The sequence below is a fragment of the Eleutherodactylus coqui genome, chromosome 5 (genome assembly GCF_035609145.1).
Source record: "Eleutherodactylus coqui strain aEleCoq1 chromosome 5, aEleCoq1.hap1, whole genome shotgun sequence".
Taxonomy (NCBI): Eukaryota; Metazoa; Chordata; class Amphibia; order Anura; family Eleutherodactylidae; genus Eleutherodactylus; species Eleutherodactylus coqui.
This window is the reverse complement of record NC_089841.1, coordinates 67,190,048-67,205,680: the sequence shown is the minus strand read 5'-3', so window position 1 is coordinate 67,205,680 and position 15,633 is coordinate 67,190,048. Positions and strand designations below refer to the sequence as shown.

The 15,633-nt window shown below is 44.8% G+C and overlaps 1 protein-coding gene and 1 non-coding gene across 12 annotated transcripts in view; both read left to right on the top strand.

Annotated features, from left to right (window-relative positions):
* UBAP2 (ubiquitin associated protein 2) overlaps positions 1–14,969 on the top strand; it is a 55,348-nt gene extending 40,379 nt beyond the window's left edge. For 6 of the 11 annotated variants that reach the window (XM_066602649.1, XM_066602654.1, XM_066602651.1 and 3 more), the window contains exons 17-28: positions 6,224–6,416; positions 6,601–6,664; positions 7,161–7,365; positions 8,477–8,568; positions 8,850–8,900; positions 9,239–9,317; positions 9,728–9,942; positions 10,204–10,303; positions 10,379–10,501; positions 12,243–12,310; positions 12,715–12,906; positions 13,773–14,969. In XM_066602649.1, coding sequence (XP_066458746.1) covers positions 6,224–6,416; positions 6,601–6,664; positions 7,161–7,365; positions 8,477–8,568; positions 8,850–8,900; positions 9,239–9,317; positions 9,728–9,942; positions 10,204–10,303; positions 10,379–10,501; positions 12,243–12,310; positions 12,715–12,906; positions 13,773–13,868 — 1,478 coding nt within the window. In that variant the 3' untranslated portion in view covers positions 13,869–14,969. The remainder of the gene's footprint in view (positions 1–6,223; positions 6,417–6,600; positions 6,665–7,160; positions 7,366–8,476; positions 8,569–8,849; positions 8,901–9,238; positions 9,318–9,727; positions 9,943–10,203; positions 10,304–10,378; positions 10,502–12,242; positions 12,311–12,714; positions 12,907–13,772) is intronic. The other 5 variants (XM_066602658.1, XM_066602656.1, XM_066602659.1 and 2 more) reach the window with 3 other exon arrangements.
* On the top strand, positions 6,448–6,524 carry LOC136630997 (small nucleolar RNA SNORD121A). Its single transcript, XR_010792998.1, has one exon. It is a non-coding gene; the product is annotated as a small nucleolar RNA SNORD121A (small nucleolar RNA).
* Positions 14,970–15,633: the final 664 nt, after the last annotated feature.

The following is a 15,633-nucleotide window of genomic DNA, read 5'->3' as shown; positions in this document are numbered from 1 at the left end:
TTTTAATCCTTAGCAAACAGTCTTGCTATTCTAATCGTCTTCAGCGCACAGCTGGCACATGGCATTTGAGATGCAGCCAAGTTCTTAATGTCTAATTCGTTTTTCCCCGGTACTCTGAACAGGTTCCATAATTTGAGACTATAAGCGAATGTTTGTTACATGCAGATACCGCCTTAATAAGTGCACCTTCAGGCATGAGGGAGCTTGTCCTAAATCTTTTTTGTTTCTTTTGAACATATATCCTCTGGAGATCCCATACTTTAATAGGTTTTATAGTACTTGGTAAACAGTTGTCTTAAAGGGAACCTGTCATGCCCCCGCAGCACCATAAACTAGGTTACATTAGGGGTTGTGACAGGGTGATGTATTCTTTTTAAACCCGCCACTCCCTTAATCCAGCGGTGTCCCCCTGTTGAAGGCAAAAGCTTAAAGGCTCAATGTCGCATCCCCTAACGGCACCATAACTTAGTTTATTGTGCTGTGGGGAAGTGAGCAGTTCCCTTTTAAACCTACATTTTCAAACCCTTTGTATGCTTGCCGGGCACTTGTGCCAGAACCATAGTGGAGGGGACAGTGTTTTACAGTCTGATCTGTAGGGAGGTTAAGGGTATATGCACCATTTGTTTACCTTTTAGGTAATTTGAAATTAATGAAAACGGACACTTTCACTCAAAACTGTTCATCAGGTGTAGTCCAACAACGAACGAGCCTTTTAGCCAACTGATGACAAACTGTTAGTCTGGAGAGCAATCTGCCGCAACTGAAATTTTTGTTCTGTAGTCCAAGCAAAATCCTGTCATTTGTCTTTCGCCCGGAGTCATTGAACAGGTGGTATTGTATCTTGATGACAACGGAACTGGTGGGTGTTCCAGAGGAGAAGGCGGTTTGACAGCCAGGTGACGCCCCCTGTATGTGATTGGCTGCAGTCGTGCCTGCACATTTTAGGGCTCACAGGTGGGTTATGTGCACTTCTGCCACTCACAAGCTGCTTTTTGGAGTGTTCTGCTGTTCTGCCCCTGCTGTCAATCTAACTAGTGCTGGCCTCCGCTGGCATTTACCCCGCTGGAGGTGTAAAGTACTGTGGCACTCCCGACGCCACAGGCATTGTCCATGTGCTGTGCTGCGGCGCCCCTGCTCGTGCCCCGTCTCTCAGTGTAGCCGCTGCAGGCGGACGCCATTGCCACTGTCACCGCTACAGGCTGCATGTGGTGCAGATCCCCTGAACCCCACAGGCATACTCCCCAATGAAGCTACCGTGTCCAGCGGCACTCCTGCCCCCGCTATCACTGTATCCGCTGGCGCCCTGGCAGCTGCACTGTGAGTGTGGGCGACGGTGGAATTGTATCTCCCCTTACCAGCTCCCGGAGCCGCTGTCAAACTGCATGCCATCTGCGTGTCAGCGGAGACCCCAGGACTCAGTGGGTGGACAGGAGAGGTGCAGCACTGCAGGGAAAACTGACGCCGGAGTGATGATTGACTGCCGTGACTTGTGAGTCGGAGCACGGGGAGCGCGCCCTGCAACCAATTATAAACAGGGGGCATCACCTGGCTGTCTAACAGCCTTTACCTTCTGCACACCCACCAGTTTCGGTGGTGTCAAGGTACAATAATAACCATTGAATATGCATGGCCAATTTGGAACAACTGTAACGGCTGATGTGGCCTAAAATGTTTAGCTGCATCAGTGAAGCAATCATTTGCTCAGTGATTTGTACATCCTCAACTTCTTCTGTCTAATGCCATATTTACATGGAACGAGCTGTTGGGTAAAAAATGCCCGCCGGCTCGTCCCAGTGATACCCGCTCCTCTGCTGTAGCATTCAGTTTTCTGTGTGCAGAAATTGAACTGAACGTTTCTTGTTTAGTCGCTGCCTGCGTTTACACGGGACAACGATCTGTCAAATTCCCGCAGGAGGGTAGAAATTTGAGCAATTCTGAATGATGCTCCCGTGTAAATGGGCCATTATGTGTCTGGTAACCTTTAGCTACAAAGCTTGTACACATAAACCTGGAGAAAAGGGGCTGTTGTACAAACCTTGCCTGTGAGCAGGTAATCTGATCAGACATGTCCCCGGCTCTGACTTTCCGTATGAAGCATCTGCTTTGTATTAGGTACTCGCTGTTCCCCTCTTGCACATTGTCGTCAGTCAGTCTCCTGTTTACACACACAGAGCTGTTACTATAGCAGGCAGCTGGCACGTGGCCATGTCCCATCATGTGGCTCCTTTTTTTACTTTTGAAATGTTTGCAGGGAAATAAACCACCTAAAGAGATTCCGTACATTTTATTAAGGGATTTTAAGTAATACAAAAAAAAGTGCCGGGCAGCAGATAATGGTGTAAAATAGAAAAAGCTTTACTCTCTTTTCCAATGGCCTTCGCCATCCAGTGCTGCTGGTCTAATCCGTGAAGTGACTGCTGTGGTCCCGTGACGCCCAACCAGTTATGGGCCATAGCTATCGCACCCCATTCATGAGTGACCTGAGCGGAGACGTGAGCTTATTAAAGGCGGCACGTGACTGCTGCAGTCACTTCAGCGATTGGAGTGGTAGTGCTGCATTAGAAAGGCGAAAATATATATATTATATATATTATAAAAATTTTCCCTCTTCTACTGTACACCTTTACCTGCCCAGCTGTGTTGTCCTATTTAACACTCTATGTAAAGAGGACTTCCTTGGCCTTCCCAGTCCCCTTCATTTTTCTTCTAACTCCCTAGGGCACATCCCTACTATGGGCTCCCCTCTTCCCCACACCTGTGCTGAGACGACGGCTCCTCCCCTGCCACCTTCCTCCCGTCACAGCTAGCAGCACCTGCCCTGTAGGCCTGCACTTCTAATGTAGGTCCTGCCTCACAGGCTGAAGCTGGTGGGTGGGGCTTCCTGTTTGCACCCTGGGAGAGGGTTGTGACTTCCTCCCTGTAGCACATAGACTATTGGCCAAGTCCTGCTCTATAACCCTCTGCCCTAGGTCCTTCCTTCTCCGTAGATAAATGGAGTCTGTCAGCTTGAACACGCTGTTCAAACTGCAAGCATCATGTTATAGAGCAGGAGGAGCTGATTGATATATAATTTTATAGGAAAGATTCAGTTTAACTTGTATTATATTCCTTTTATATCTCTGCTCATTCTGAGCTGAACAGTCCAATGGGCGGAGCTATCAGTGATTGACAGCTGTCTGTGTATGACTGCGCACACAGTTGGCTGTACATCACTGACATGATTATGCGGTGATTGCAGGCATATGCCACCAAGTTCCCTTCCATAGAAGGAATATATGCATGACTGCTAGACTCTTCTGACTACGTAGTGCTTGCAAGTATCTACCAGTCACATACTGCACATACTGCCTTTACACAATGGGTCTCTGTATTACTGCTAGACTCTGTATAGGACATGGTTGCTAGCATCAGGCAGTCACATTACATTCCCCATCTATTACTGTGAGACGCTGTGTTGGACGTGGTCTACAGTATTGCCTTCCATAGGACAAATACCTGCGTTACAGCTAGATTCTATATACCATCATTGCTATTGGAAAGGCATCTGGTCATTTCACTGCTTTCTTCCATGAAAGCATTATTATACCTCACTCTCCACCTTGGATGTATTTTAACAGACTGTCCACAGAATGGCTTACGCCTCCCTCACACAGGCATTTTTGTACAGAGTTTAGCGCTGCTTTTTCAGCATAGCGCTAAACGCTGTACAACGTTCCTGCAAGGCTGAAAACGTGGCTTCTTTAACGCTGAGCTTTGACAGCGTTGCATCTTCTATTTTTGGCAGTTTTCGGCCTTGCGTTGCCCATTGAAATGCATGGGCAACGGTTTCAGCGCTGCCAAAAACGCGGCACAACTTGGTACCGCACTTTTGGCGGCGCTAAACATCCCAGTTACACTGCCTGTCAAAAAAAAAAATTTCCTACACACACACAGTAGCCCTAGTGATGCTGCCCAGCCAGAGGCCAATAGCATCCCTCCCATTGGGTCAGGAATAGGTAATCTGGCATCATGAGGCACAGGTTTCATTGCAAAAGGTATATCTGGATACAGAATTTTATTTTTCTGTTTACTGGAGAAACCTTTGTTATTTCTGCATGACAAATACCAGTCAGTATGGGGGTCTCCTTGTTCTCGCCACACCATCGAAATGGCGAATGGCATCCTACTCTGCCTTTCAGCCACTGAGTGAGATGAGTGTTACATGACACACAGATGATGTGCGGTGCCACTTCTTATCTTGGTCACTAAGCTTTATTCCGAAATACTTGTGATAGGCACATTTTACCAAGGATGTTATTTCCCCCCCACTGTGTCTTTGTTGTGAACTGTCCGCAGACATAGCAGACATTGTCTGGCTTGTTCAGTCATCTGCGCCGCTCAGCCATATTGTTATTAAATTTTGAAAAATAGTCCCTGTCTAACCAATGACCCATAAAAATACAGTTCATTAATTACAACTTTTTGGTTGATCCGCAGCGTTTCCGGCACATTGAAACACACCTTTTATATGTTACATAGACCTCCCCTTATAGTGTTCAGTCAGTGCGTGGTGTAACAGTGACTGCGAAATAGTTGCACAGTCACTCTTGTTCTTTTTATACTGGACCATCTGGCCTTCCTGGTTCCCTTAGCTGATCACTTTTCAGTGGACTATCTTCCTCCCCAAGGAGAGAGTCTGGTCCATCCTTTTTAACACTTGGGTACAGATTCCTCTAGAATTCCCTCTTGCAGTCATTGTCCTGCAACTTTTAAGTCTTTTCTCATTCACTACATCTCCCCGCTGCCCTTTCTTTGCTCGAGTCAGTTGAAGAATGCAATCCAAGAACCACCAACGGCGCCAGGGTCACATCAAAGTTGTCCACCGTCTTGTGGCAGATTGACTCCCAGATGGCGGTTCTATTGGCCTGCTGTATTCCAGGAGTGGACAACTAGATGGCCAACATCTGCGATCGAGATCAGACCACCTCAGAGGGTGAACTCTCCTCCTCTTGAGAAGTAGAAGTCCTTTTTAACATTGATTCTACCATAATCTTGGCTTGCCTTGCCTAATAGAGGTGAGATTAAACTGGGCTTTGGATTTTCCTGCCTGGTCTTCAGCCTTGTTGACGGTTGAGTTCTGTCCCTTCCCTCTCCCCTCGGATATTGGGTGTCCTGTGCAAGGCATGGCTCTTACCGTAGGTACCGTCTAGCCTATGGGTTTTCTGGGGATCTTAATCTGAGCTGTGATGTTCTTCAGGAAGCTACTTACACAGATAATCCACCCACTCTAAAGTCGTCCCATCTTCCATGTTCCGGTGCACTGTTTGCCCTTACATGATTTATGTTAGGGTTACCTGCTGAAGGCCAAGCACATCAATCTATTTGGTAGATGCCATTCCATTAGAGCAATAGCGTTTCTTTGTCAATCAACAACAGCTTCATCCACCCTGATGATAAGGACACTTTCAAGGCTTCGCTTTTTTTCTTCTTCTAAGTTTTTTACTTTAATGCATTCCTTTCTGATCACATGGGTGCCAGCATAGTAACCGTACTCTCCTTCTTTTTTACCCACTCCTTGGAAAGTGCTCTGGAACGTCCCAAGGTTTTGCTGTGTGTCCCATCCCCAATCACCCCCCGCCCCTTCAATGAGAGACAAGAAAACAGGACTCTTGTTACTTACTCAAGATACATTTTTTTTGTTTATTGGGGACATGGCCACTACCCAAATATTCATTTTTCATGGCCCCTGGTTCTTTTCAGAAGTCCTTTCTGAATCTTACACGGTACCATTGGTTTTTTTTTTCTTACTAGGGTCTGTATTTTGTGGTGTTAGTGTTTCTGCTACTGCTTATGTAAAAACCGATGTAGCTCAGTGCCTCCAGGAGGGGTGTAGCTGGGGGGAGGAACTAGCACTCTTTTGTGCTTGGTGTCCGCCCCCGCTGGCAGCAGTTATACCCAAGGACTCGCTGTGTCCCCAATGAACAAGACGAGAAATGGATTTTACGGTAAGTAACACAAATCCTGTTATTTCAGTCCTCGCTTCAAAAGGCGCAGGACTCCTGAGCAATGGCGCCTTTTTTTTTTTTTACTTCTCTTTACATTGTGTGACCTGCATTCTCGGAGCTTGTGAATTCTATTGTAAACTTGATTGGAAGTAATATTCTATGAAAAAAGTGACCCTGGATGTGACTTACTATCTGTGGATAAAGAAGGCTGTTGTCTTATGTCTGTCCTCTGGTTACAGCTACTTCCAATGTACCATCCGTGAAGTCTGAGAACTCTCAGAACCTGTCTTCTGTAGGGTCTCTGACCAGTCCGGCCTCCACCGCCTCCTCCCTCCTTCCAGCAGTGTCTCAGCAACACACGTCCGCTGTGTCACTTTCAAGCTTACCGCAGCCTAGCGACCTGTCAAACAGCTCCCTCTCTCAACTCAACAGGTACGAAACCACAAAACTTCATTTGCGGTAAATGCAAAAGACAGTGATGGTAAACCAAGCACATATCTGACTTTGTATGTGGACACATCTCTTGCTGAGTCTATTCTTAAATGGCCTGTTCACGTATCACTTCTCATTTCTGTATACGGTCATCCTAACACCATGTCTCTATTTACCCTTCTAGCACTTTGTCTGGGCACCAGAACAGCCTTCCTGCAGCATCTGTATTGTCAGCGGTTTCCCATGCGGTAAGTTCTTCTACTCTTGTTTTTCCTGATGTGTATTAAATGGGCTGTTCAGGACTTTTACTTTTGATGGCCTATCTTTAGCATAGGTTATCAATAGTTAATCGGCAGAGGTCCGCCGCTCAGGATCCCCAATGATCCCTGGGTCACACTGTCAGTGTGGACAGCATCGGAAGCGGATAGCGCTGTCCGTACTCCAGCAGCCTGGGTTGATACTACAGGCATAGCTGCCATTGAATTCTCAGTTGGTGCTGTGCCTGTAGGACCAATTTGGGCTGCTGCAATGTTAACAGCACTATCTGCTTCCACTGCTGTCGGCACTGACAGCATGCCCAGCGGAGAACCCAAACGGTGGCCCCCCGCCAATCTACTGTTGGTGACCTATCCTGAGGATAGATGATCATTAGTAAAAGCCCTGGACAAGCCTTTTTAATATGAAGTAGCTTCTGTAGCTGGGAAAAGATCTGAGCAATCTAAACCTCCCCCATTCTTCCTATAGCATACGAATGTGGAAAACACAGTAGTATCCCTCCAGCCCAGCACAACTTTCTCTACGGCCCCCACATCGGCGACAAGCACCACCTCTTCTGTTGTCAGCCTGGGTAACAGTATGAACACTACAAACAGCTTGGGCCTGAGCGTTCCCAGTGTCAGTGTGCCAGCAGCTGCCACCTCCACCCGGGCTGCTCCGCTGGTCTCTTCAGGTAAGAGGCTACAGCCATCAACAGTAGACATTGTAGTATTAGTCTTTCTTGGGTAAAATATGACTTTTTGTTAGTGCTCCCACCAGCATTATCACTGAACATATCTACGTGTCACTCCGCCTGTCGCCACAATGTTGCTTTATCAGAGTAGCCTATGTGAGGGAATCTTCTTTTGGTGGGCGGGGTGTTACTACCGCAGGCTTCTTTTGCTAGGTGAGTGTCTGCTGAACCCTTCTTAGGCTGTATGCCAGCCGACGTTGTTGGGAAAGGTTGCGTTTTGCTCCGATGATTTTATTCTGCATGTCACCCTCCGCATTTACCAAAGTTTCAGCAGTGGAAAAGAAAGCAAAATTTCACAGGTGAACGTTATTCATATTACTTGGGCATCACAAAATCTGCTCCAATGAAATGTATTTATTTCTTTTTTTAACGAGTTGTTTTTCGCCTGACGTAAGCTTTTCCCCAACAACGCCGGCTGGCATACCAGCACTCGGACCCTCTCCAATCACATAGTTATGCCCTCTCATGTGGATAGGAGATAACTTTGTCTTGACACAACCCCTCTAAGATAGCTTGGACATGTTTGGTTATTATGGAGGCATCAGTAGAAATTACATTTCTGTAGTTGAGTTGAGGTTTCATAAAACCTAACATTATGGTTATGGTCAGCAATGGAAAAAAAATAGAAGTTTTCCAGCAGCTCAGTCGGTATAAGAGGATTGCTTTGTTTCAACGTTCCAGTAAAAACCCAGCATGAGTATTTTAAACGCCTACATGTTTCAGCAGAAGTTCTTAGTCATGGTATAAGGGCTTATATTTAAAACATGAAGGTGCTTAAAATACTCATGTTGGTTTTTTATCTATGTATTAACTGGAATGCTGAAGTAAAGCAATCCTTGTATACCGACTGAGCTGCTGGAAAACTTCTATTTTTCTTCCATGTTTGCTAGCATTGGTTCTCTGCTTCCGTGCACTCGGTAGGGTGGAATACCAAGGCTGGGTGAGCTGACCACTTCTCCAGTGTATTATGGTTAGATACTATCGCAACAGACATTCAGAATTTCTTCATTTATTTTTCCTTTTTTTTTTTTTTTCTCCCCTCCTTTTCCAGGAAAAGCGCCACCCAACCTGCCGCAGGGAGTCCCCCCTTTGTTACACAATCAGTACATAGTAGGACCTGGAGGTCTCCTGCCGGCATACCCAGTAAGCCAAGCCCATTGTGTGTCGTGTTGAGAGAAGTTTACTTTTGTGGTGTGGATGTAGGCAGTGATGTCCATGCTTTTTGGATGTGGTTGATGCAGTTTCACCCTTTCAATTTACTATTACTGTCTGAATGAGTCCATGCTTTGTAAAGACTGTATGTTTGATGATGGGAGAAAATAAGGTTCGGGAGAGATGAAGCTATTTATTTAGGTTTGTGGTTACTGACACCTCCTCATCTGTTATTTCTCCCTGGATTATAATCCCTTCTTGTTACTTTTAAGCAGATCTATGGATATGATGATCTCCAAATGCTTCAATCCAGATTGCCAATGGTGAGTAATTTTGCGGAATGCAGTGCCCTCTACAGGCGGGGAAACTATTATGTAAAATTGCTTTTTGTAAAATAAGACTACAAAAAGTGATGTCCCATTAGAAGGATTCCTGTCAATGTGCCCAACTCCTCTGTTAGCCTGATTGAAAAGCGGCTTTCTGAAGGCCTTGGCATGACCATGTAGTATATGATTTCCATGAACGATGGGTTATACTGCAATACTACATCATATAACGCAGAAGCTCCTCTAGAGAGATCTCACAGCTGGGTATCTTGATGGGGCACCCCTTTATATACTCTCAACTCCATGCTGATCATGGTCAACTTTGTTTTCCATAGGACTACTACGGAATCACATTCCCTGCCCCAGCAACGCTCACTGGTAGAGATGGAGGACTAGCAAGCAACCCATACTCAGGTTGGTTGACAGTATTATGTGTAGACTAACCTGTTCTGGCTGCCTCTGTTCTTTGATTGCTAAAAATCTAGTCGACTTTATAATGGAAATTAAGTGAACCCATTAACCCTAGCTGGGCGATGTCTACTATAGATGTGTTTCACTTCTGCTACAATCCATTACCCAGCCAGCTGCTTCTATTCTGAATTGTACTAGTATGCATATAGGTTACAGTGGGCTAATCCTTTCTAAGGTAGTCAGGCTGATAACTTTATAGGTGCCGGTATAAATATCAGAATGGTCACATCTTTCTGTAATTGCCGTAAAATTGTAGCTATTTGGTCATATATCGTTAAAAAAGGGGGCTATTTATCACTTGTGCTTTTTGTTTGCTGCTTCATCATATAGATCTTCCTTTGTTTTCATTACAGGTGATGTAGCAAAGTTTGGCCGTGGCGACTCCGCTTCTCCGGCGCCCGCTACAACATTAGCGCAACCTCAACAGAATCAAACGCAAACACACCACACGGCTCAGCAGCCATTCCTAAACCCCACGCTACCGCCTGGCTACAGCTACACAGGATTACCTTATTATGCTGGAGTACCAGGAGTGCCGAGTGCTTTCCAGTACGGCCCCACCATGTTTGTAAGTATAGCTTGTCATCCCTTCTGTGAACCCTCCTAATTACCTCACCCTGGGTGTGTATATATGCCGGGGGCTCATTGTTGTAGAGCCATATTGTTGCCTTATTGGCGCAATATCTTTCTAGGTGCGTAAGGAACACCATAAAGTTCCATTTCATATGTGCACTTTGGACTCTGCATAGAGCATGAGTTGTGGGTGTAAAACACCCCTCAATAAAATTGGGGCATCATTGCACAGTTATTGTAATTTTCCCTTATTTAGGTACCTCCTGCATCCGCAAAGCAACATGGGGTTAATCTAAACACAGCGTCCACGCCTTTTCAACAGGCCGGAGGGTATGGTCAGCACAGCTATAGTGCAGGTAATGGTCCATCAGTCTTGTGGCCTGAACTTGTTTTTCTCACGGATCCTTCCACATCATGTGTAGGTGATTTAGTCCATTTTCCTGCAGGCTATGATGACCTGGCCCAGGGAACGACGGCTGCTGATTACAGCAAAGGTGGTTACAGTGGGTCAGCGCAAGCACAAAGCAAGTCTGCAGGTGCTGGACCAGGCAAAGGTAGGGCAATTCGATGAAAAATCAACAGCAAATTATAGTTAAGGGCCTTTTATTTATGGCTCAATGATGGGGGAAGAATATTCGTAGGAAAGTTTTCCCCAATCATTGGGTTGTGCTGTCATCCAGCAAGTGAGAACACTCCGTCGGGCGATTGCATCTTTTATGCAGCGCAACAAAATCATTGTAGGCAGCAGATCATCCCATGTGAATGGGGGATGTGCCGCTGCCAGTAATGAAACTGGGGACAAACCCTCACATGAATAATTATCCCCTACCACAAATTGACCAGCAACTGGAGTTAATTGCATAGTTTAAAAGCACCCGAAGTCGGGTTTGTCTGTTTTGACTAAGTGGGCAGTTTCCACTGCTCACTGTCAATGAAAAGGGTTGTCCTGTTACAGACAACATATCCTCTATAGTGCCAACAGTGTAAAAATAACAAAAAGCAGTGCTTACCCCTTCCCTGCCGCTGGGATCCAGTGCTGTAGCTCTGCTGTCCTTCCAATGTTTGTTGTGGTATATAATGTCACCTGACTGCTGCAACCAATTAGAGGCTTCAATGTTGCCTCCCACTGTCTTGGTATCAGCACTCACCTTGGTGCCAGAAGTTCAGAATGATGCTGCTGCAGTGGTTAGGTGACTATATCTTCCACAACAAATATCGTGAGGATGGTGGGGTACAGTTGTGGATCCCTGCAGCAGAAGAGGGGCAAGTACTGTTCTATTTGTTGGAGCTATAGGGGCAATGTGCAATGACTAGATAACCCCTTTAAGTCTGACATCACCCATCAATGGTGAGCAGGGGGGACAGCACTCTTCACGCATTCATGGTGCCAGAAGCCGAATCTTAGAAGAGATGAGGGAATGGAGCGCGTATGAACGAAAGGCACATCTTTGGAGTCAGCAGGGCCGTGGCTGTACAGCTGACATGACAGGTTCTCTTCAAATTAGTATTCCAATGGATTTAGTAGGATATTTTAATGTCTGATCAGTGGATGAGTTACAATCAATAGAACAAATGAAGGGCTAGGTAAAAAACAATGGCCCATCCAGCTTCTCTTCATAGTGCTGTTTGCAACCGAGTGCTTGTAAAGGAATAATGTAACCCCCGTTAAGTTGCGTCGGGGTGTTGCAGTACCAGATATGGCCTCTGGGCCTTCCCTGTGTATCTGTGTTAGGCCGCCTTCACACGAACTGGTCGGATTCCACATGCGGGAGCCTGCAGCAGAATCCAACCCTGTACCCATAGCGTACAGCTTGCTGTCAGACATGCACAGTACAGGTTGGGTTTTTTTTTTTTTTTCCTTCAAATCTTCCTCCAACCCACTCTCCACACCATTGCTAGGGGATGGCGTGAAATCCGCTGCAGACGGGCTGCTGGTCGGACGGCTTCCATTGAATCCAGTGGAAGCCGTCCATGCGGACACCGTACAAAAATTGAGACTGCTACGACTCTTTTTCTCCGCTCGCGGAAATCACAATTCGTTTGTGCAGGAAGAAGCGATACTCCTAGTTACTCTTTTGAAGGATTGTATTGGAGAAATAAACCCCAAAACTAGAGTCCCTCCATTGTGGGAGTAATTAGGGTTCCTGTTCACTGACGTGATCCTTTGTACATACGTGTGACATAAGTCACATTAAACTACTGACGTACTGGTTCTGTGCAACATGGTTATTAGAGAATGCGTTGGGTTTCAGACTGTAAACCATTTTCTCTTAACATTGTTAATCTCTGTTGCAGGTGTGTCTGTGAGCTCCAGTAACACCGGAGTACCTGATATCAGCGGCTCTGTCTATAACAAGACTCAGGTGAGTGCAGTCAACTGTCTACACATTCCACAATCAATCAGCAGGCTTTCTGCATAAGGGTACATGTATGTGGGGGATTTAAAAGATGCGCCTGAGATCCTCGGGCGCAACTAGGACATACTGTCCGTGTGCTGAACACCGCACACTAGTGTGCTATTCTCATCTGGAATTCGGGCGAGAATAGGATACACTGCAGGTTTTTTCGTATTGTTTGTTTGTTTCCCTCACCCCCTTGGGCTGATCAGTCTGAGTATTATGGGGGGGGGCCTGTGTGCATCTATTCAAATACATGAGTGCAAAGGAAAAAAGCGTGTGTGCACCTATTCAAATATATGAGTGCAAGGTAAAAAAGCCCATGTGCATGTACCCTAAGACTGATGCCATTATCCTATTGTGTCTAGCAGACGTTTGACAAGCAGGGATTCCATGCTGCCACACCACCTCCTTTTAGTCTCCCTTCTGCTCTTGGATCAACTGGGCCCTTAAACCCTGGGGCAGCTGCAGGTTACGCGCCAGCTCCTTTCCTGCATATTCTACCTGCTCATCAACAGCCTCACTCCCAGCTGCTACATCACCATCTCCAGCAGGATGGACAGGTGAGAGGTCTTGTCATCCTTCAGGTTCCATAGTACCATGCAAGAAACTGATTGAACAGTTTAGTCCTTGGCACACCTCCCATGCTCCTTTTTCTATGTTTGGAAGAAGTAACTATAATGCTATGTGCATGTGGGGTGGATATTGCATGCGTTTTCTGCATTTTTTTGCACTCAAATTCCGCGGGTGTAAAAAAAAAAATCTGTGGCTACTTTTGCTGATTTGTTGTGCTTTTTGCAGCAGATTATCTGCATGTTTTGGGGGGTTTTTTTGGCGTGGAAAATAATCTGTTCTTCAAATGCACAGCTACTGTTGTGGATTTGCTACAGATGTTGGCTCCAGCTGCTAAAATTGACATGCTGATTATTTAGATTCCACAGTGCAGGTTAATATCTGCACGATTTAGTTCATATTTATTTTTGCAGCATGTGCATGACATTTTGAAAATCTCACCCACACTGCTGCTATTCTCAGTGCTGCAGAGTTTCCATATGGGTATACCCTTAGGGTATGTTCACATGTTGCAAACTTGCTGCCTATTTGCCCCAGTGAAACATTTGCCCCAGATGGTGCGGGTCTGCTGCAGATTTCTCCCCTTCATTTGAAAGCGTGAAATCTGCAGCATAAATTGACATGCTGCTGATATAAAATCTGCAGGTCTGCTTACACTACAGCTTTTCTCCGTGTATCGTTGGGATTTCTACACCCCAGTTCACAACCTTATACTGTGACTACTGCAGCCCATTCCACAGCTTTTCTGACCCATCCGAACTTACCATTACTGTGCGCAAGGGTTTCTAATATCACCACAGTGTTTACCATTTCCATGCAGCTTAAAGGGAGTTTTTCTTTTATTTTTCCCCTCCAGGGTGGATCTGGCCAACGCAGCCAACCAAACTCCATGCAGCAGAAGACTCAGGCAAACAAGACGGCCTACGCTAGTTCCCCATACTGGACAAACTGACGCGTTTCACGGCAACCCAGAGGAAGAGTATGCTACTGCGCATTCCTGGACCCCACCATTAATTTGAATACCTTACAGAAAAGACAACTGTGATCAGCCAAAATATCTGTGCGGGAGCGGTCTGCGAACACGTCTGTAGTGCGACACTTACCCGCTTTATTTTTGGTTTGCTGGTGTATGTAATATATTTATGTATGTATTTGTAAATGTAATAGAGCCTAAATGTGGTTTTCTGCATTTTGCAGTCGTTTTTTTTTTCATTTCATTATTTTTTTTCCTTTTTTAGGGGGCATTCAAGTTAACATCTGCATCTGTGCAAAAATATATAATATAATATATATTATTTTTTGTTTTAAGCTCATTGGTTTGTAAGAAAAGTGCCATTTTAAAAGAAAAAAAAAAACTGAAAAGCCCCACCTATTTAAGTCTGATAAATGTTACTGTTCTGACGGAAACATATGAATTTCTAAGTTTCTGCCTCATTTTTGCGTTTCACCCCTTCTCTCTCTCAAGTTCTCATTATTTTTTTTTCTTCTTTTTATTATTCATCTTTCATCGGTTAAAAAAAAAAAATCATTTGGAACCAGAATGTTTATATTAAAGAATGGTGGACTCCGTACAATTCTGTTCGTCGTCACTATCATGACATCAATTTTTTTTTTTCCATTTTAATAAAACCTAAGCATTATCTGCCATTCCTGTACATTTTAATGTTGGTGCCGATCTCTGCATGAACATTGCACCCTGTTTATTGGAGAGGCGACATTTGCTGTAACCATTTTTTTTTAAGTTCATTCTCTTCTTTCCATTGTTCCTCTGTTAGGACCTTTTTTTATTACTTTTCACATCATCTTGGTCTGAGATTATTTTTTTTTTCTTAATATCCAGACTGTAAGATAATTATCTGGAATACACAGTGAAGCAAAGGTAGGAAGATGAGGAGCCCAGATAGCAGCAAGGGAAAAAAGCAAAAAACATTTGTATAAGTTTTACAATTTTATTCTGTCACTACAGAACTGGAGTTAACTGTCTAGAGGACTTGTTATTAGAAATTTCAACTGTATATCGGTTTCTTAAATAAAGTCTATGCTGTGTCTTGCACCTCTTACCCCCCTGTTCTTACATAGCTGAGTCAGCAGGGTGGGATGGTAACTCTACTTAGAGATGCTGGTGCTTGCAATCTAATTTCAGAGACCTACACTAGGGGTCATTCATAGAAGGCAAATGAAGATACCAATGTGTTTTTAGATTAATTGTTGGCGGAAACTGGAGCTCCCAGAGTAAACCGAGGGAGAACATACAAAATTCATGCAGATGTTGGCCTTTTTGTTAAATTCAAACCCCTAAACCATGCGGCTCCAAGGTAACGGTGCAAAGTAGTAAGACACTGTTAATTGAGGTTTTCATCCAAAATGACTATCAAGGGCATGGTGCCAGCAGTGCATAAGTGTAGTTTTGATCAGAATTGAGTTAATGGTACCCCTGGTTTAGTATTGAAGTCCTCTATGCTGGCAGAAGCGGATATGTGCAACATTCCATAGTGGCTGATGACTTTCATGATAAGTGCGTTCTCCAGTGGTGAGAGAGAAGAAGAATTTGCTAAATATGAGTTATTCAAAACTTGATATCTGCAGTTGTTTTGAAAGTTGCAGCAACTTTTTGAGATGGTGGTTTGTGAGCAATTAGGTCATTACATGCTGAAAGGGGTTCTGTCATTAAAAAACAAAAATTCTATACTTGCCTATTCTTCCCTGGTCAGTCTACT